At 38.2% G+C, this 21,405-nt stretch overlaps 1 protein-coding gene across 7 annotated transcripts in view; it reads left to right on the top strand.

Annotated features, from left to right (window-relative positions):
* The window catches only part of KANSL1L (KAT8 regulatory NSL complex subunit 1 like), a 63,072-nt gene that overhangs the window by 12,822 nt on the left and 28,845 nt on the right, over positions 1-21,405 (top strand). For 5 of the 7 annotated variants that reach the window (XR_005257641.1, XM_038143449.1, XM_038143445.1 and 2 more), the window contains 3 exons: positions 9,477-9,618; positions 13,308-13,505; positions 17,139-17,260. Coding sequence is in view for 6 of the 7 variants with exons in the window: in XM_038143449.1 (XP_037999377.1) it covers positions 9,477-9,618; positions 13,308-13,505; positions 17,139-17,260 (462 nt within the window). In the remaining variant the exon portion in view is untranslated. The remainder of the gene's footprint in view (positions 1-9,476; positions 9,619-13,307; positions 13,506-17,138; positions 17,261-21,405) is intronic. The other 2 variants (XM_038143447.1, XM_038143450.1) reach the window with 2 other exon arrangements.

The raw sequence follows: 21,405 nt of genomic DNA, 5'->3' as shown, positions 1-21,405 counted from the left end.
GCAATGCTCCTGTGAGTGGGGATCCTGATTTCTAACCTGTAATTACATTAATATTTTTGCAGCTGCTGAAGGCAGACTGAAAGGTTTTAGTGAAAGGCAGAAGGTTTGACAGGTTTTAACCTGCAAGGGAAACTTGGAGCTGGGAATCTCAACTCTTTTAAGGTAGATGGGTGTTGAATTCATACTAAATAAAAACTTGGCATTACTCTTCTTAATAAATTTTTAATACACAGTCAAGATAGTGTAGTAGAATAGCAAAATCTAATGAGCAGGCACATGTGTGTGCATATATAACCTTGTATGCTTAATTAAATTGGAGACAAGAAGAATTTGGTGCTTGATGTCAAGTGCTGATTAATCAGTGTTTTATGGCTAGCTTTTTTCTTTCACTAAGCTGAGAAATGTGTTTGTTTTAATTAAAATACTTGCTTACAAACAACAATGAACTGTCTTTATAACTTCTTGTAAAGCAAGGACAATGTTATTTTGGTTTACAGCTAACACTGATTTAGTGAGAATCTACTTCAAAGGGATACACTCAGTGCCTTTGAAAATCAGCATACATGGGCCCCTGATACAGGAAATAATTTAAGTGCTTTCCTTTTCACATGAAGTAAAAAGTGTGCATAAAGACTTCCCAAAATAGGAATGCTCTCCTGTAACAGGGTTTCATTCATACTGCTAAATATGGGTTAGGAATGTGATGTTAGATGCTGGATTTAAATATATTGACCTGTGCTCTTTTTTTACTGAAACAGCTGTAAATTATTTTATTTTCATCCACACACTTTGCCTAGCTCTTGTGAGTTAAAAGAAGTTTTCTGCTGGGGAATTTAAATCAATTCAATTTTCAGTTAGCAAACTTCTAGTTACTGATTCTGCTCTTGGAAAAACAAATAAACCTGAAGGTCCATGTTTGAATATATGTAATATAAACTCCCTTTATTCCCAGCCCAAGGGGTAGACTGAGCAGCAGAAAAACTCAGTGAAATTCAATCCCAGGCTCCTGAAAACACCCAGATTCCAAACTGTTCAAACATACATTCATTATGTTCCCCAGCCCTTGCTGAATGTAGGGGACATGGACATCAGTGTGTGGTGGTGCCTTTGCTGCTGCTCCTGCTGTGTCTCACCTGATTTCTCTGTCCTGGATTCCCCACCTAGCACAGCCCCTCCTGTCCTGCTCTGTAGGGCTGCAACCCCTCCGCTCCCAAAAGCCTGCTGCTGATTTTCAGTGTTTTTTTCATCTGGCATGAGCCTTCCAGCTTCAACTGTTAATTATCCAAAATGTCTCAAAAAGAATATGGTTCTTACAGATTTTACATTGGAATCTGGTACTATATATGCATACATGTATATATATATATATATATATATATGTGTGTGTATATATATATATATATATATATATATATATATATATATATATATATATATACACATACACCACCTTATAAGATGGAATTGGAGCTGATATGAATACCATACCCATCTTTTCCTTTTCAGAATATACATACAAATTTTGGAATAAGCTTCAGTGGCTGGACAGCACTGATATGCTGCTTGTGTGCTGTCATAAAGTTCCATTTGCACAGGTCTTGAAAGGAGTATTAAGTTCTGCCTTATGTTGAGAACGGGCTACAGATGTACAGAAAATAGTTGGTTTCTTTTTGAAGGGCAGTTGTGTAATACTTAGGGAGAATTTCTAGGCCTGTGTTCTTGGTGTTTTGTGTTAATCTATTGATGTTGTGCCATTTCAAAGGCAAGAAGAGAAGCTTGTTTCTAGGCAGCCCTGCTGTTCTTGAAGTTTCTTTCTCTGCATTTTAGCACTACCTGCTTCTCTGCTTCATGTTGAACTGATGTACAGCCTGTTGGGGTGCTGGAGCAGACAGTAGAACCTTAAAAATTAATATTAAAATATTTATATCAAAGCCATTGGCAGATACTCAATATTCAGCATGTTGGGTTGGGTTTTTTTGATTTTTTTTTTTTTTTATTAAGAGGAAATGCTGCAGGTTGTTTACCTTCTGCAGGTTTTTCCTTCTGGGCAGTTAATATTGTGGCTGACTCCACCTTCCCTAACCCATTTGGCCTTTTATAATTAACTCAGCCCTAAAGAATTATGTAAACAGAGCTGGAGGTGAAGAGCACCTACCAGCTTGTGAAGCCAGCCATTGGAAATATTCAGCACTCTAACAGATCCTTTAAGAAGCTGAATTTTTAAACTATTCTGTCCCCAAATTGAGTTAACAATTCAGTGCAAGTGTAACAGTTCAGTCTAATATAGAACAGCAGCAGTAGTGTGATCCTTTGCAGGAGCCCTGGAGCAGGCAAATACTGTCTGTGGCATCTCATCAGTTTGGAAGATGTGATTTTCCTGTCAAATAGGGAGCATATGGAGTGCACCAGTGAAATTCTTCTGAAAGCCTTCCCTTTCTAGGGTATCTAAGCACAGAGACTTCCCCTTTTCCTATTTCAAGTTTTCTCCTGCAGCCTTTTTTCTCTGAATATTGATTTTTCTCTTTTATCCTCCCCACTGTCCCTTCTCATTTTGTGGAAGATGTAAAAATTTTATTCCATTGCTACTTAATTCCTTGCTACTTAATTTTTTTCCCCCATAAATTTTCTCTTCAAGAGAAAAATCACAGCTGTGGTTGATAATTTCAGGTGTCACTGCATAAATTCCTCAGGTCTGATGGTGTAGCAGAAGTGCTGGGTACAGGTTTTTTGTTAGGGAGGATAAGGTGTGTGTTATGTGTTGGTACCAACATGCATTATTGGATGCAATTCTGAAAATATTGAATGGCCTCAGTGTGTCAGAGATGGTGGGACCAGGCATGCATGCCAGAAATTGTAATTGTAATAAGCAGTTGCTGATGTCTGTAGATGATAGGGAGAACTATAACCCATGTTTTGGGAAGCTGTGTGGTGTTTCAGAGGAAAATGTCTGCCAGGTAAAAATTCCTGTTAAACACCAAAGGATACGGTAGCAACCTGGTAGGATCCAGAAGAATGACCTAGCTGCAGATCTTCACAAAGATTGCAAGCTAATTTTGAGCACCAGAGAAATTCCTTTGATTGATTTTTTGGAGTAGGAGTGGGGTGGGGAGTAGTGCATAGCTTGGTTTGGTGTTGGTTGTTCCAAAACAGCAGCACACTGCTCTGCAAGGTGTGAGCAAAGGCTGAGAGTGAACTGCCACAGTAAATAGTGGTTTTTAGTGTAATGTAGATCAACCATAATTCTGTTGGTCGGCCAAAATCACTACGGTTTGGGTTTAATCTTTTTTGTGCTGAGGAATGCATAGAAGAGATTGCATTCATAAAACAGCACACACTGGTTTTTTTAGTTATGTGTTTATTAGGGGTTTAACAGTTAACTGATCCAGGGGAATTAATGCTTCAACAGCAACTGAAGTTAGTTCATTCTGAAAACAAACATTATGTAGGTGTTCTGGAAGAATTAGTCCTTGAGAAAGCATTTACGGGTCATTTAATAGTTGGACATATTTGTTCAGCTATTACAAGTGTTGGAGGCTTGGTTGGGAGTGGGCACACACTTTTATCTCATGACTAAAATCAAGATAAGGTTATCTAAAATACAGGCATATCTGAATTCACCTAATTTGAATATTTTTTATAATCTAGTCTTTGTAGGTAATGTCTTATTTACTGTCAGTGTCTGCAGAGAGAAGAAAAATGGATGTGTTGAATTTCTCCACCATGTTGACCAAAGGTATCAGAAGCCCTGGGCCCACATTAGTGGCTTGCAAGAAAATACTTGTATTCAGGACAGTTGCTTTTTGGGCTTTACCATGTGGAGTCAGAGAACTGAGTGTCATGGTGGTGAAAAATGAGGGGCAGCTGAGGAAGTTCACAGCCTGTCAGCTCCAGTCCTGGAGGGACCCCCACCACACTAGTGTGCTGTGGAGCATTTGTGATAGAGTGCTGTGTGGGGAGTATTTTGTATTTTTATACAACTGGGTGAGCTTCCCCAGAGAATTGGGGGATGAGTGATTTTTTCCCAATGTTTCATGAAGTTCATGGTGAGTCATACGATGTCTGGATGGAATTAAGACTGGAGAACCTTCTGATTTCTTCTTGCTTTTCAGTTTCTGGAGATCAGTCCTTCATAAAAACAATAAACTTCAGCCATTGTTTTTAGTGACTCCCACTAAGGGGGGTGATCAGCTCTTTATCCTGAGGCTAGGGTCACTCTGATTTATGAGCTGCTCCTTGCTCCCAAATACTTCACTCTATGTGATTGGCAATAGGCTTCTGTTAGCCCAGTGAGAGGGGATGAACCAGCAGGGATGGTGGAGGTCACTTTAGAGATATCATCTGAAAACTGGATGCCAGAACAATGTGGATTAAATAAACCAAAGGGAACATCACCTAGCAGAAAGAGTAAAATACCCCACCTTGAGAGACTGTGCAGAAATGCCATGAGGGGATGTCAGGAACAACTGCCTTTCTTATATTTAATGAAGAATTTTGGAATTGGAGGATTTTTTTCCCACCCACATCATGTGAGTGCCTTGCTCTCTGGCTTGTGTGCTTTTAAGAGTATTGTTACTTGAAAATGATGGTGTTTTTAAAGCCTTTTGAAAGGTGACAGTGTCATGGGTTGTGAAATGGTTTTTTGAGTTTTGACGTGGGTCTGTTGCAAGCACGCTCCTTTCCTGTTTAGCAGGAAGCATCCTGCCATTGTCCCTGCAGGCATGTCATGGCAGGGCATGGTGCTTCTTCTCACTGGGAGTTACAAAGGTGGAAGGCTTTAGTTTGCTTTAATTTTCAGCATATGAGATGGCTTGTGGAGAATCCTGCCATGGTCACAGGGCTGCACACTCTAAAATACTCCTTCCTGTGCTCATCATACCTGCTTGAACCAACCTTCCTGGATACTTACTGTCAATTCCAGGTTCTGTGTGTTTTGTGCATTTTAAACACCACTGAGTTTCTCCATCATTTATGAACGGTTTTCAGGCTTATTGTTTTGTTTGTTTATAAAAATGAAATATGCCTCTGAGGTTTAAATTCCACCTCTTCTTGTCTCCTATAACCAAAAAAACCCCAAACCTACGCACAAGCCCCAGCCAGCAGTGTGTGTAGTGCAGCAGTATTATCTGGGTTAGCTGCTCCCTTTTTGGCTCAGCTAGTTTGCCTGCATTTGTTTTTTGGGACAAGCTGATCTTAGCTATTGGGAAAACATAAATCAAACCCAAAACACAATGGAGGCACTGGAAATACTTCTGAGAGTCCTGTTGTGTTCTGCAGTGTTGATTTGGTTATGTAAAAACATGGCTTGTTCTCAGTACTTCTCTTTGAGGGAAGGTGAGAGTGCTAAGGGGTTCATCTGTGCATTCTGTCCTTAGGTCATGGCTGAAACTTCCTGCAGTCCCAGCAGCAGTACTGCCTGCAGTAGCACTACTTAGTGCTCTTTACTTGCCTCTTCAGTCTCTGCAGAAGCAAGTAGCATGAAATACTTACACTGCCTCTGCTGTTGCTGATGATCCCCAGCCGAACTCTTTCCCCTACTTTGGGATGCCCTAGTACAGCCTGAACATCTGCTCCCAGCTATATTTTTGATCATACTTTGCATTTGTCTTATGCTCGTTGTGCCTCGTTTGTTCTGCTGCATTTCTTTTCTTTCCTTCTCTTGTAAGTTGTGCAGGATTGACTTGCAGTCCAACCAAAATAGAAATGCAGGCAGGTATTTTGCATGGCAACAAGTTGCCCCCAATGCAATTCCAGCATGTTTTCTTAGGGCAATTTAAATGAGATGTTTTATTGATACAAAATCAGCATTGCTGATGTGTTCTCTTCCAATTCTAATAGTTCTGGATGAATGTAGGAGGTCATCTGCAGATTTAGAGTCATTGCAAGAGCAGTAAGTTTATATGCAAATGTAATATTCCACTGTACTACAGTACTGAACATGAGAAACTTTACCAGTGTAACATGGTTTATACTGAGTCGCTAGCAGAAGAAAGATTTTAGAATTCCTGATGAAGGTGTATGATCTTAGAGTCAAAAGCACAGAAATCAAGCAAAGATATTTTGCAAAGGGAGCACACGGGAAGTGGGACAGACAGAAACATCTTTTTTCTTGTCTCATTCCCAACAGAAAACAGGAGCAGGAGCTTCTACTTTAGCACCTGCTTCTGACTTCCTCCTCTGGTGACAGGCCTGGTTATTTTTGTAACTGTGCTTGGTTTTTTTTTCTTCTCTGGGTTTGCAGAGTTAATGAATTCTCTGAAGCCACCTTGAAGCAACTTCCTTTACCGAGTGAATGTTCAACTTTACTGTCTAGCAGGAAGAGATTTAATTTACCCAGGTTTGGGGGTAGGTTTGGGTTTTGTTTCACGGTCGGTTTAGGATTTTTTTTGTTGCAGAAATAGGTTATCATTTGTCACTTGAGCGACCGTACTACTTTGTGTGCGAACACAAAGGAGTGTGAGGATAGCTCACAGTGATTTTATCTTCCTCAGGAGTTACAAGCTTTACTAAAAGATTTGTAGAGAAATAGGCTTAGAGGAAAAGGTGGTTAAAAATAATACAAGATCAAACAAATAGGAGTGACAGGGAGGGGAACAGAGCTAAGCAATGCTTCTGTCTCTTACCCTGTGCGCAACACATCAAAACTGGGAAAGAGATCTAAACTTAAACTTGCTTCAGTCATGCTGCTCCTAAAATTAAAATGAACCAGGAGCAGCTCTCTAATCCATGTTACTGTGTAGCTGCCCAAGTCTTTGGCACTGGGCATGGGACAGCCTGGAGAGACACAGAAACTAAAATTGCTTCCTTTGGCCCGAGCATAAAATGTTTGTGCTTAGTTTGGTGGAAACCTTTCCTTAGAGAGGGGCCTAAGGACATTGTTACACACTGTAATTAAATGCTGTTATTTAAATTATCTGATAGAATTCAAAGCCTTAAGAAATACCTGCATAGTGTTTTGGAATGAAGCTAAAATGTACTTAATATGTTTACCAGTGAATGCAATTAATTCAAGATTAAATACTATGTCTAAGTGGAAAAAGAAATGCAACCATTTTTGAAAAATAACTTGTGATGTAACTTTGCAGAGGATTCTTGTTTATGTGTAAGACGGTAACATACAGAGGTTACAGCATTTAACATTCCTTCTGCTGTCAGCTGTGGTTTGTTACTGGTTGTGGATTCCCTTATGCCCCACTGATTTCATGCAGTGTAGGTGGCATAAGGCCAGTTCTGACCCTTTCCACTCTGTTCTTGTTTCCCAGCTGTGTACAGGACACCTTACTTTTCTTCTCACTTCCTTCCCTCTCCTCCTCAGTCTGTTTGAGAGTAGCTCACCCTTCTCCCCAGACTGTTGGATCTAGTTTGGGAGGTGAATCTGTCGCTGTGATTTATTTCCTTTCACCTCAGCTTTCTTTTTACCATGTCCTGGTTTGTGGGATTTCATTGTTCATTTCCTCAATTACCTTTTGAGAAAGGAGCAGAAATAAACACCTCAGTACTCCAGTTGGGTTTTTCTCCCTTATCCTCTTTATTCCTCTTTAACTTTTTTTTTTGGTTAAAATTATTAACTAAGGGATTTTTATAGACTCATTAAGCATCTCTTTCTTAGGACTAGCTTTTTTTGCCAGACCAGGGTCCTGAGACAAGTCTTAACTATTCCAGCCACCATGCTTGTGTGAACACATTTAATTAAAAACTTGGAATTCAGATTGCCTCCCTTTCCCAGCAGAGTGTATTTTATGACTTTCAGGAGCACAAACATGCAAAAGCTGTCAATCCCAGAGAAATCCTTGTCAGGAAGACCTAGTTAAAGCATAACTAATTGGGAATTTTACTTTTTGCTGGTAATAATGGGAAGACAAAGAGAAATAAAAAGAGGTTAGAAAAATAGATTTTCACAAGATTATTTCATATGCCTTTTTTCTAGGAGAAAATTGCTAGTAGAATATGTAAAATACAAGTAATTTATTATCATACGTATTTACAGAGTTCTTTGAGTTTCTTTTTGATAGTAACCCAGATTTCTTCCTCGTAGTTTGTATTTAAATAGGATGTTTCAGTCACCATAATTTCATATGTTCATTTTTTTCTGTGTATGAGAGAGTTTAAACTGGTGATAAATTACATGGGAGGATAATTTATGTTAAAAAGAGAGAAGATTATGTATTTTAGAGGTGACCTACCAGAGACAGTTTCTATCCTCACTCTTTATGATAGCTAAACTAGACTGAAGGTTCTGAAATATTGAGTTATATTGTGTTTTATAATATTAGCCTTGAAAATGTTAAGATTATCAGATTTGATGATTCCCTACTCTCCAGGACATGTCTCACATCTTCTGCTGTATTATCTTTCTTTGTTGTTGAGATGGTTGACACAAAATTCTGCACAAAACAATTACACTTGTATTATGTTCCTATGCCAGTTCATTTGGCATCTGCTATTTCTTGTCTCTTTTGTGATACTTCAGTGCCCTTCATTGCCTGGGGAACAGGAGATGATGTATTCTGCATGGGCAGAAGTTACAGTAGTGTCATCAGGGATCTAGATCCAGTCATTATCCCAATAACTTGAGGAAAAGCACTTCTTTTCTACAAGTTTGATTTTTGTTTTTACAATTTTTTAAGTCGGCTGTGGCAAACTACTTGACAGCTTCACTGGGGAAAAAAGCCACCAGTTGCTTTCTATAAATAAATGAACTCAGTTAATGGTGGAAGTTACATACTAAAATACTGCATTGTCTTGTCTGTGTTGCTTAAACTTATTGAATATTAAGATTGTGTGTTGCATGGTATGGTTTCCTCATTCATTTGTTTAATATGTAGGTTGAGTAATATTTGCTGATACCAGTGATGAATTTAGCATAATAAAATTAAGGTGTTCACAATGTCAAGTACCAGGAGGCATATTTTTTTGTATTGCAAAAAGCATCTATTTTAAATAGTAGTAAGAGTGATCTGACTAAACTAAACTGACACAAATATTTATAAAAAAGCTTGAATAAAAGAAATTTAGACTACTTGGTTGGGTTTTTTTGGGCAGTGACCTGATATCTAGCTGGTCATTGCTGCATGATGTTTTATTAGATTCCAGTAGTTAGCAAACAATATTTGTGAAAGCTTGTGGGAGGAAGTATGGTGTAAGACTTTGGATTCTTGCTGGTGAAGTTACTGGAATTCTTTACACATCTGTAATCAGCCTTAACTGATATAGTTTGGTAGTTTATCCAGCTCTGAGTTTTATAATCCGGAACAAAAAACTAGCTTAGTGTGGGAATAGCCAGTGAGCATGGACTACGCTGGTTTGGGCAGGTTTTGTTGCTACAGAAATAAGCTGATGTGAAACTGGATGGATATAATCAGATATCTTCTGAAAGCAACTGAGATGCTTGCAACATGAGGCAGAGCAGCTGTCAAAAATGTTCTTGTGCAAATGTGGTTATCTTTATTTTTGGACTAACCAGCATTTTGTCTTTACAGCAGCTATACTTCTGAATGGAAGTGGCTTGCAGACAGAGCTAGAATTGGCAGCCGTTGGACATGGCTTCAAGCCCAGATTTCAGAACTAGAATACAAAATCCAGCAACTAACTGACCTTCACAGGCAAATACGTGCCACCAAGGTATTGTCTGTAAGCTCAAAAATGGGCTTTTCAAATCATCTTTTGACAGTGTTTCTTGTAATTATGTATTTGGTTCCTTGTTGCTGTTCTTTTTTTTTTTTGTCCTAGACTTCTTGTGTCTCTGCAGGCTACCACCTGCAGAGTTTAATGGGAAAGACATCAGGAGCTAAAATATAGCACCAGCATAAGATTGTGATTTGGGAATCTTGCCTTTGTATCTGTATAGGGATTTTGTTAGTGACTTTCAGGGGCCCAGCACTCAGTACTGTATTTATCACTGGTTTTTCCCTCTGCAGGAGAGGTGAGATTGCCTTTTCAGGTGGCATGGTCAGTTATTTGTTTTTGTGCTGTGGGCTTTCAGGGTGGGATTTTTGTTACTTGAAGTGCATGTTTATTCTGAGGATTAGATGGTTAATGTTTGTACAGCACTTTGAACAGGTCAAGGATTAATAATTACTAAAATTCCAAAGTGTGTCATTCATGTACTAGTTTTTTGTAAATTGAGCTGCCTAGTTGGTGGGAAAGTGACATTCCTAAACCATTAGTAATCTAACTATCAATTTAATGGGTTCCTCAGGTCATTCTGACATAAAAGAAGCCAAACCTGTGTGAGGTGGTTTGATAGTGAGGGTTTTAGAGCAGGGCTCTTTGACTCTTCATCAGTGAGCCTCATGTGGGTTCTCTGGTGTGTGTTGAGGTCACATAAGCACAGTTGAGAGGAGCAAGAAGATGCTTCAGTGTATGTGGAGGAACATGAGACTTAGAGGGAATTTAAAAGGAGAGGAAAATCACCTCAGAGAGCATTTCCCTCTGAGGAAATAAAGAAGAATTATTCCAGCTTCTCCTTTTTGCCCTCAGAGCCCTTCCTTTCATATCCAGCTTGTCCCCAGTCAGGTTTTTCTTTACAAAGAAATGAAGAGCCTTTGTTTAAGACTCTGTGTAAGGAGATTTTATATTTTGGTGAAGGGTGAGAATGCCCATGGTTTGGTCTTGTCCTAAATACAGATACCCTTAAACCCAAAAGCTGTCAACCTTTATGATGCCATAGGTCAGATGAGCTACAGAAGATTGAGAAATAAATATCAGAGAAATAAGAGGAAAAACATGATTTTAGTCACACATTTTCTTTGGGTGGTATGTTAGTTTGGAGCCAAGTCATCTTTCTGGTGGAGATTTTTAGTGACATTCCTTTCTGAACGGAGAATTTTACCAACTGTGGTATTTAGTGTTTGGCATTGTGTCCCGTAGTGAAGCAGGCACCTATTTTCTTCAGATGGGATTTTTTTTTTGTGTACATGTTTATAGTACACCAGCGCAGCAGCTACAGAAGGACATGTGGGCTGATAGAAGAGCTCTTTGTTTTCATTTAGTGGCTGCAAAGGAATGACACAATATCATTAGAATTTGTTTGCTGTTTAATGGTTTCAGAGGTTTTTTTATGTGCTTTGACTGGAAAAAAAAATGTGATTCATATCCAGGGATCAGCAATTTCAAGGAGAAGGTCACTCCTTGAGCACCATAATGCAATAGGAAGGGACATGAGTAACTTGTGGGCTGTTTCCTGGCCTACTACAGTGTGTCTTCTCCATCTCTACAGACACAGAAGTAGCACCTCTGGATCTTTGAGAGTGCTTTCATTAAAAAAAAAATCTATATCTGCAAAACAAAACAATTCCATTTGGGGTGGAAGGCAGTCATTGCCAAAAACTACGGATTGTAACCCATTTCTTGTAATATAGCCTGTATTAGTCTTCTAATTCTTTACTCTTCCTCTTTTTTCTGTGCCTATTCCATCTCTCCCGTTCCATACACTCAGTCAATTTCCCTCTTCCTTTTCTGCTTTCCTCTTTCCATGTTTGGTAAACAAGTTTCTAAAATGTCAAAAAATAAAATTCCATTGGAAGCATGGGTGTGTGCATGTCCCTCTTTTCAACACTTTTAATGTGTGTCTTCCCGTTCCTCTGACCTCAGAATTTTGGTTTTAGACATTTTAGACTCTCTGTGGTCATGACCTATGATCCTTTTAGTAAAAAGACCTAAATATAATAAGTTCTAAAGGAGTTCAAAGCTGTTGAAGTAGCTTGTCCTCCTGTTGTGGCACACAAAAATTAGTTCTCCACTTGAATTTCCTTGAATGTACTGCCCATAGTATGCTGCTGGTCTGGGTTTGTGTCCATCTGCTGTAAATGGAAAAGTGCAGGTGATGATCTATGTGGAAAATCTACCTCTGACTTGATGGACATTCAGAATCTTTGTGCCTTTTTAGGCATTAAACCAAATTTCCAAGCACCTTTGTTTATTTTTAGAGAACATCTTTATTCTCAGCTTTGAATTTATAATTCAAACAGTGGAATAAGTTAGGCACAGTGAGAGCAAGACAATTTCACTTTTTCTCCTAGTCTCCTCTTTGAAGTCTCTTCGAGACTGGTTTTTATGTTTTAAGGCCAGTTGCTGCTGAGGCAGCCGTAAAGGTCTTGCTGAAACTACAGGATCCTTAGTTTTCCACAGCCACAACCTGGGCGAAGTCTGTCTTGGTTAAAGAAATAGCAGTATGGTTTCCTTGTGTTCACATTATGGCAGTCTTCCTTGGCCTTTGATTGAGTGGAATATTCTCATTAGAAAGACAAATTTGAGGCAGAATTATAATGATCCCATTCCTTTAATATCTACTTGATATTTGAGTTACAGTTAGTACTTTAAAAGCAAGTAAGTTCTTTCCCTTTCTCTTTGAAAAAAGCCTGGAGAGGTTTGATAGCTGTTTCTGGTATTAAATTTATTTGCTCAAGATAATGACAAACCAAGGAACTATTCGAGGACTGGGTTTGGCTGTCACAAGGTTAATTTTGCTTTTATTTTGTTGAACATTTTATGCTTTTAAACCAACTGATACATTACCTAGGATTATACTAGAGGCTTCCATTTTTCTAATCTGTCATGTGAAAAACACAATAGGGGTATTATTTTTCTAGTTCTATTTATAAAACTCTGTTATTTCCCTACCATATAAAGTTATATTTATCTTATTAGGTGGTACTTTAGATGGTACACCATATCTGAGACCACATTTGTGGAAATGGTCTTGGAAAGTAGTGACAGTGCTAGAATATTTAGGAAAGTTACTTCTGGTTATGAAACTCTAAAAATGCTCACCTTAAAAAAAACAGTTATTAAATTTTAAAAACCTTTTGCTTAGAACTGTGTAACTTCTGCTACATAAAAATAACAGCCTTGATGTTGTGCATAGAACATGGATAGGAATAAGAGAAATAGAGCACTCTAAAATGTCTCCAGCAGAGTTTATTGACTGCAAAGACTAAAACCAAGTTCTAATCAAAGGGTGATCATTTTTTAGAGAAAAACCTCCTCTTAAATCAGCAGGCAAATTATCGTATAATAATATTCTAATAAGTAAGAATTTCTGATTTGAATTTTGGCACGGATATTTAAGCAGTGGTATAGCACTGGAGTGATTGCTGTTACAAGGAGTAGCATAACTGATGCAGTTTGGTTTTTTTTTTAATGCCTATTATTTCCATATTTTAGCTGTGAAGTGTATTTAAAATCTAGCTAAGTGCTCAAAAATCATCAGGAGGATTTAAGAGGAATGTGCCAGGTTTGACTGCCCCTTAAAAATTATTTCGGACGCTTAATCTGTTGTCAACCAACAGTGTTCAATTGCTGTTGTCTAGGGGATGGTGGTCTTAGAAGAATTCCCATTTCCAAAAGACATTTTGAAGAAGCAGATCCAATTGACAGAGCAAGAAGCTTTATTAAACGCCACAGGGAATTCCCAAGCTGCCATTGAGAGCCAGGATTCTTTGCCGGAGCATGACTTTGAAATGTCACCCAGCAGCCCTACTCTGCTTTTACGAAACATAGAAAAACAGGTAAAGTAAAACCAAACCCAGCTGGCAGTTGAAACAGGGGGTTGGAAATTTAACTGGGAATAGAAAGCAATTTTAGATTTAGCTAGAATCTGCTTGTTTAGTCTTTTAACTTGTGTAGTCACAAAAAGGTTTACAGAGAGAACAATTGTATTTGCGGGGTGCCCTGTGGCAGGAAACAATGATGCATCTGACTCTATGTTCTCAGAAGGCTAATATATGATTTTATGATACTATATTATATTAAAGAATGCTATACTAAACTGTACTAAAGAATATAGAAAGGTTACTTACAGAAGGCTAGCAAGATAATAATGAAAACTCGTGACTCTTTCCAGAGCCTCAACACAGCTTGACCCTGATTGGCCAACAAGTCAAAATAATTCCCAGCAGAAACCAATGAAATAATCACCAGTGGATAAACAATGTCCAAACAAATTGCAAAGGAGCAAAACACAGGAGAAGCACGTGAGATAATTATTGCTTTCCTTTTTCTGAGGCTTCTCAGCTTCCCAGGAGAAAATCCTGGGTGAAGGGATTTTTCCAGAAAATATGAATGTGAAGAGAACAAAAGAGATTCAAGACTACTTAAAAAATAGTGCAAACATCCAAACTAAAGAGAGATAAGAAGAGGCCCCACCAACCTTGAGGCTGAAACAAACAAAAAAATTGAATCTAGGTTGCAAACACCACATTACAACAACATGACTGAAAAACTACACAGGCTCATAAAATTGATAAGGCAGTTTAATGCATGTTCATATGTTTTTTATTCATATGCAACAAGTTAAAGCATAAAGTGAACTGGGGAATTTTCAGGAGTGTGCATGTCCTTGGGGAACAGCACTGAAATAAGTAATACCAACTTTACAACTTGTACAAGTTGTGGAGTTTTTCTTTCCGCACATCATCAGTAAAGCCAAATGATTGACTTCAGAAACAGGGAGGTTCCAGGGTGATGACTCCCAGAAAGAAAGATATTTTGCAGTCCTGGGATTGGGTGGTGATTAATTGAAGGGCTTAAATAACTACTCTGTACAGCAGGTTTACAAATTAACCTTTTATTTGTGACGTGTCTGTGCTACCACATTGTTTCCCTCCAAGGGACACATAACAGCCTCTAAGAACCATCCACAAACCTGCTTTTGCTTTACAGTCGGGTCAGTGAAGAGTTTCCATAGGTTGTTTCAGGAAAAGCTTTATGTGAGATGAAAGAGATCAGCTGACAGCAGAGATATATTGCATTTGAAATTAAAAAAAAAAAAAAAAGAGCTCCAGAAGAATACAATTGTTCATCTGCCTTTTCAAACACTGTGGGACTGTGGTTTGGAGCTGAGGAATTCCAGGTGCTCACCGGGTCCAGTGGAGACGTAGTTGTGAGCAGAGTTTTGCTTTGCAGTGTGCAAAATGGCTGTTTCCACGGTTAATTCCAGGAAATACTATGTAGAATCCAGTAAGATTTTCTTTTGCTTGAAAGTACATAAAGGATGTGGTAGGATCAATACTGGAAATGTGTTTTACAGCATGAATTTATGCAGTTTGTGTAAAACAAAGCCACTGTGGGGCATTAATTTGTTGCTCTGCTGCTCTACATAAACTCCTGGTCATTCACACATTTTTTAAAAGGGATATAAGTAATGGCATTAAGTACTAGTGCCTATTTCTGAATCTCTCTGCCAGTTTTTCTTATTTGATAGTCATACTTTCCTATTCTTTAAATGTTTCCTCTGGTTGATAAATCTTGTCCATCACAGGCAGGAGTGGGGAAGCAATGAAACAGGAAATTTATATGCTCAGTGCTGGCAATTGCATAAGATAACCCAAAGAGCATTTTTAGAATGTGATGAATGGCCTCTCTTCTAAGTGGTGGCTTGGAGAATTAAACACACTTTTCAGTAAGACTCTTGATCATTCAAGGGATAGTGTCTGTTTCCTGGTCCCCAAGTAAGTAGCCACTAACTTGGTCCAAGGGGTGCAGGAACTTTGATGATCTGAAAATGACATGGAAGTAGACTAACACATCTCACATAACACTTTGGATTTCTTCCCTTTTACACCACTAAAAGCCTTGGGGTTTGATTGCCTTTTTGACTACCAGTTATGTTCTTAACTCTGAAAGTCTGAGTTTCTTGTTCAGTGTCAGGAGCAACAATGCTGCAGCCTGAAGAACATCTACAGATATTCCCATAGTATTCTTCAGTCTGATGTTAAAGTATTCCTTTGTTAAAAATAAGGAATTTTGCTTGTGAACCAAAAGGAAAGTCATTTAGAATAAAAGTGACTAAGGCTGGCAATTTTTATTAATACCGTTTTCAAGTCCTTTTCATAGCTACATGTACATTTTTCCTTGTGTTTTGAAAGTCTGCCTATTTTTTAATACTCTTATGTTCAGTAGAGACTGCTCCTTACAGAATTAATTCTGCTGAGATTTTTAAATCAATCTGGTAACTATTTTATTGGCATCCTATTTGCTTTGCCCAGTTCTTTTATAATTGACTTGTTATTTCTATGCTTTCATATCCATCCCTGAATTTTTTATTCTGATGTGAAATTTTAACCTGACTACATCACCTAAATGTTAACAGAAAGTATGTGAGTTGTAATAAAACAAAAAAAAATTCTTCCTCTTTCTGCATAAATATAAATGTAAATTCAAAATGTAAGGAGAACTTACTGGATAAACTTTAGCAATTCATGTTTTAAATATTCTTAGTTCTGAATGAAAATCCAGCAAAGTAATGCAAAAGATTGTTTTTTTTTAAAAAGAAAAAGTGTGCCATTTCAGATACATTTAATTTCTGTTCAGTGTGCAGAACACATTTTCCTCTAAGCAGGCTACATTTATTGTGTGAATAGCCTTTAAGGTCTGACATTTAAAACAAAAAATCATTGTGAAATGTTTTTGGAGTCAGTCCACAATTCATTGCTTTGGAAGGAGTAATTCTTAGTTTTAACAAATTGGCTACATTTGTTTCATTTGTTTTGGGTCAGTTTTGAAAGTCAGGGTTTTTTGCAGGAGAGCAGGGTGGCAGGGTGGTTGCCTTTTGTTGCTATTTTTGAGGATACCAAAGATCTTACCCATTCTGTCTGTCATTACAATAGTCCTCAAGTAGTTACACTTCCTTTTATAAAAACACCTTTGTCAAACTGTAATAAGCAATGAAGAGGATTCTTTTAAGAACAAAAATACTTTGAGTGAACAAAATGTACAATGAAAAGACAGTTGACCTTTTTTTTTTTTCCCCTGTTGAAATGCTTGTCAAATGGCCAGTTAGCAGCTCTGGCTGCAGCTGTTGTAATATCAGCTGTAAAGTGTTCAGGGTTCTTTTTTCCTTTTAAAGACCTTCGGTTACAATACTGAGGTCACTGATGTATTCAGGGTACTACTTCAAGTGTATAAACAATGCTCAGGGTTGTGGTGGTGTTTTGTTGGTGGTTTATTTGGGTTTTGGTAGGGTTGAACATAATAATTGTGAAAGAAAACCACGCCACCATGGTTATTCACAGGAAGAGACTAAATATAATTATTCCATGATGTACAAGACTGAAAGCCTAAGCAGGAAAACAAGAGCCCAGGACCTTTGAGCTGTTGAGTCTGGTTAAGTCTGACTACCTTTAATTTAAATTTTTTTCTAGAGTGCACAACTAAGTGAAATCATCAGCAGCCTAATTGCTCCACTCAATCTGTCTCCAGCTTCTTCATCTCTTTCATCCAAGACCTGTAGACACAGACAGCTGGTCAATGGTATCTCCTTCAGGTAAGATAACTTTGGTAAAGTTATCTAGATGGAACTAATAATCATTACAATATTAAATAAGAAAAAAAGAGCTGCTTTCTGCAGGCTTCAAGAGAAGTCAGGTCTTGATTGTAAGGTTGAAAATAGTAGGGTTTTGTGTTGTTCCTAAAGACATCATAAATGTATAGTCGCTATAACTATTTAAGTACTTGGAAGATTAGTCTGTGAAGTAGTGAAAGAATACAGGAACACATTTAGTGTGATTGTTTGAGACTTAAAGCATTCTGTCATAACACGTGCAACTTTTTTTCTGGAAAACTGACAAACTAGATTAGTAGAATACGTAAGCAATGTCACGTGTCTCAGCAGGGGTCAGTGTCAGGGTGGTATCTTGGTTAATTTTAAGCAGATCAGTCTTCAATAAAAGGCCACATTTATCTTTGCCACCCACATTTTCAGGAATTTGGAGATAATATTTTCCATTCATGGTATTTTGTTCTGGATGGACTTACCTTTCAGGATGACTACAGGTTGAAATTAATATTTTAGAAAAATGTTTCTCAGTGCTAGTCCATACTGCTTAGTAATTCTATCTTTTATTCAAAGATTTTAAGTACAGAACAGGCTGTAATAAATATTAGTTTCAAAACAATATTAAGGTAATTGAATACGGTTACAAAGGTCTAGGTTGTTGGATATTTCTCCTGGGATACTTATAATGTGATTTTTGAGGATGCTGTTATTCACATGCCTTAATTAAGATCAGGTGGATTTAGAAACTGTTTCCAGCTAGAGCTGGGGTGTTTATGGCAGAGTGTGCAGCAGAACATAATTCCCTGGCTCCTGACTCCAAGAAGAGCTGGCCACACCGTCTGTTTCAGCTTTGCTGCAGAGGCTGCAGCCTCCCACAAAGAGATTATAGTGAGCAGCTTGGATGGGCAGCCTCTTTAGCTGCCTTCTGTTCCACAGTGATTGTGTGATTCTGCCCTAAATTTAAGGATGAAGGGGTCCTGGCTAGTGTCATCCCTGCTCCTGGTGTATCAGTTGTTTATGGATGATGTAGGAGAAAATCAGAAGGTTCCTCTCAGATGTGGACTGAAAATGGCCCTGAAATAGGATTTGCTAATAGAGATGGGTATGTGGAAGAAGAGAGTCATTTAGGCTGTGTCTTGAATCTGACTTTTTCATGAGACATATGAGGTAGAATTCCTGCTTTTAAAAATGTTATTAGGAGTGTGTGAAGTTAACTTCATGATGAGACACTCTAATGATGTAACTTCAAGCCAATTCTCTCCTTATTTATTAGTCCAAAGTTAGTCTTTCCATTTCATGAGTAACACACTGTTTGCTCATGGACCACTCTCCAAGGTTGGTTGTTTTCTACTCATGACCTAAAAAAGTCCAAAGAAAAATGTTAGGACTTGGAAGATTTTCTCAGTGCTGTAGCTCTAAACTGGAGTTTGGCAAGGTAGGTGTTGGAAAGGACTCTGAGAGATTTTAGGGCTTTCTAGGTGCTGTCTTAAACATGAGTTAAACAGTTAATTTTAAATTTTTACTGCTTATGAAATGTTTTGAAATCTGCCAATAAATAATGTTCATTAAAGATGTGTAAAATAGAGTAGTTATCATGAGAATCCTGCAGAGAAATTCACTGCTTCCTACTTCTGGAGGTTTTTTTGAGTATGTTTCAGGTTTTTGGTGGTATTTTGTTGTTGTAGTAGCTGTGTGTTCAATTAATTGAATTAACTTATTAATTAATAATTAACGTGCTGCAGTTAACTTAATTCTTAGCTGCTTCTTCCCTTGGTTTTTCTTGAGTTCATTCTGACTGTATTCAGTATTTCAGGAAGCAGAAATCAAAATCAAATAGAAAATAAGGGGATTCTTTTATTTTTGAGATGGGAAAAAAACAGATGATAGCAATTTTCACTTAAGTAAGTTCTTGAAATTAGCCTTAGGCTGTTGATGTGAAAACCACAATTGTCCATTTTAAAGTAGGTTTAAACATGAGATGCTCTGGGGTTGGTAAGTGTGGGGTTGCAGTACAGTTGGTTACATGGTCTGTTCTCAGTGGAAGTGGAGGTGCTTGGACAGTTCCTGGTGGACTGAATGTGGGTAACCTTGAATTGCCATCTGTCAAGGCCTAATTACATTAGTGCCTTCATTTTTTTGTGTGTTCTTTTCCTTGCTCAGTTGAATCTAGGTGCCAAGATTAGCCCAAAGCATTACATGAAGGTAGATGCTCACAGAAGCAGTTCCCTAAGTTAGTGATACCCGCTTTCTTATGAAGGGACAGGAAGGAAAAATTTAATTCTTCAGGACAAATAGTGCCTGTCTGATGGCTGGCCGTGCAGGCTTGCATCTGGAAGTAAGGTTAGGAGCAAGAAAGGCACGCCTATGAGCTTTGAAAGGAGCATTCTGGCAAATTTATGACTTCCACATTTGGTCGTGGTTCATTTTGCTGTTCTGTGGAATCACATTTTGAAAAATACTCAGACTAAGATCAAGCCAAATGGGTAACTCAGAGCTTCATTGGGAAACCTTTTACAAAAGTGTCAGGAAAACCCCACTGCCAAGTACTGGAGCTCCAGGCCACGAAGATGAGATCTCTTCATCTGAAACTGGAGTGGTGCAATGCTGCAAGGCACGGGAGGGTAAACACAGCAGATGTCAGAGACTGCAGGGAAATTACCAAGGGCCTTGGCAGACCACCAGAACAAAGGCAGAAATCACAGAAGTTGAAGAGCCAGGCTGAGGAGCTTTTTGTTCTAATTTATCTGTCTAAGTTGTCTCTCAGTTAAGGGAGAGGTATGTGGAAATCCACAAGTTGAGCTTGGAACCATCTGACTTAGAAAGTGTTGTTGAGAATTCAGAGAGAATATTTTAAGAAATCTTTTCCATGGACTGTAAACCTTGTATTTCTTTCTCAAGCCTTAAAAATCCAGTGTTAACATTAGGAATGTCATGCCTCAGTATTTTGGGCTTTTTCTTGGCGCTCACTGGTATGTTCCTCTAAATGCTTTGTACAATCCCCTCTGTTAATTAGCATGTTGTTTTCATGTGTCTGTGTTGCTTATTGGATTATATTGCTGTGTCAGGAAGACAGCTCAAGCCTGTAAAGCCTTGTTACCACTCCAACACAGCATGGGATGGTATTTAATCACGCTTCCATTACAAGCCCTTTCATTTAATAAAAATATACTGGTAAAAGAATACCACCTGTCAAAAAAGATTTATAAGTGACCTTGTAATAAACTCATTTTCATGTTCTATTGCGTCACAACCTTACTAATAAAACTTGTCATAAGACAAAATAATTATTTGTGCAGATAGATGACCTGTTATGAACCAAGGCCAAAATACCTTGTGTAGTTGCACTGCTCAGACAGTCCAGAGCTGTGATCAAGGTCTTCAGTATTGTAAAAGTAAAAGCACACTGGAGGGCTTCTTGCAGCAAGCCTTCAACTTTGCAGGCAGATGTTGATATAAATCAAATGTAAATAAAATCAGGAATACCTAGAGCAGGGAAGTTCATTCTTCCCATTGAGTCATTCCCACCCAAGTGGGAGAGTGTTTTAAATTCTTGCCTTGTAGTGTTGCCTGTTCTGGTCACCAGACAGGCTGTAGGTTGGTGAGAATGGTGTGAGGTTGTTCTACACATACATGCAGGGGCTTCCACTGCTTTTGGCCACATCTGTGCACTTGATTTTGACTCTCTACACTTGAAGTTGCAGAGTTCCTAATTTTGCTGCAAATGCTTCACAGCGAGTTGCAACCCTGTGCTGAACGATCGCTGGTTTGTGAAGCTTTACTTTCAGTTCTTGAGCAAAACCAGAAAATCTTGAAAGTATTAGGACAGAACTGTAGGTCTCCTTTATGTTAGCATGACTGCTGTCTTAAATGGAACGTCAGTATCCAGGGAAAAATTATTGTAACTTGAAATTCATATGTGTTAAAAATATTAGAGAGATCTTGAATTTGTAAAAAACAAAACTTGATATATACTTGAGGGCTTAGCTTCATTTTGACATTAGTTTCCATGAGCACAAAGGCGAAGAACAATGATAAACTCCCTTTCCTGACCTGATATGAAAGTAATTAACTAGCAAACAAAGCACATACACAATTGTCTGAAACAGCATGCTAAAACCTTGTGGTGTTTATAA

Source organism: Motacilla alba, chromosome 7, assembly GCF_015832195.1.
Source record: "Motacilla alba alba isolate MOTALB_02 chromosome 7, Motacilla_alba_V1.0_pri, whole genome shotgun sequence".
NCBI classification, from domain to species: Eukaryota; Metazoa; Chordata; class Aves; order Passeriformes; family Motacillidae; genus Motacilla; species Motacilla alba.
The sequence above is the reverse complement of the archived record's forward strand: the minus strand, read 5'-3'. Positions and strand labels throughout refer to the sequence as shown.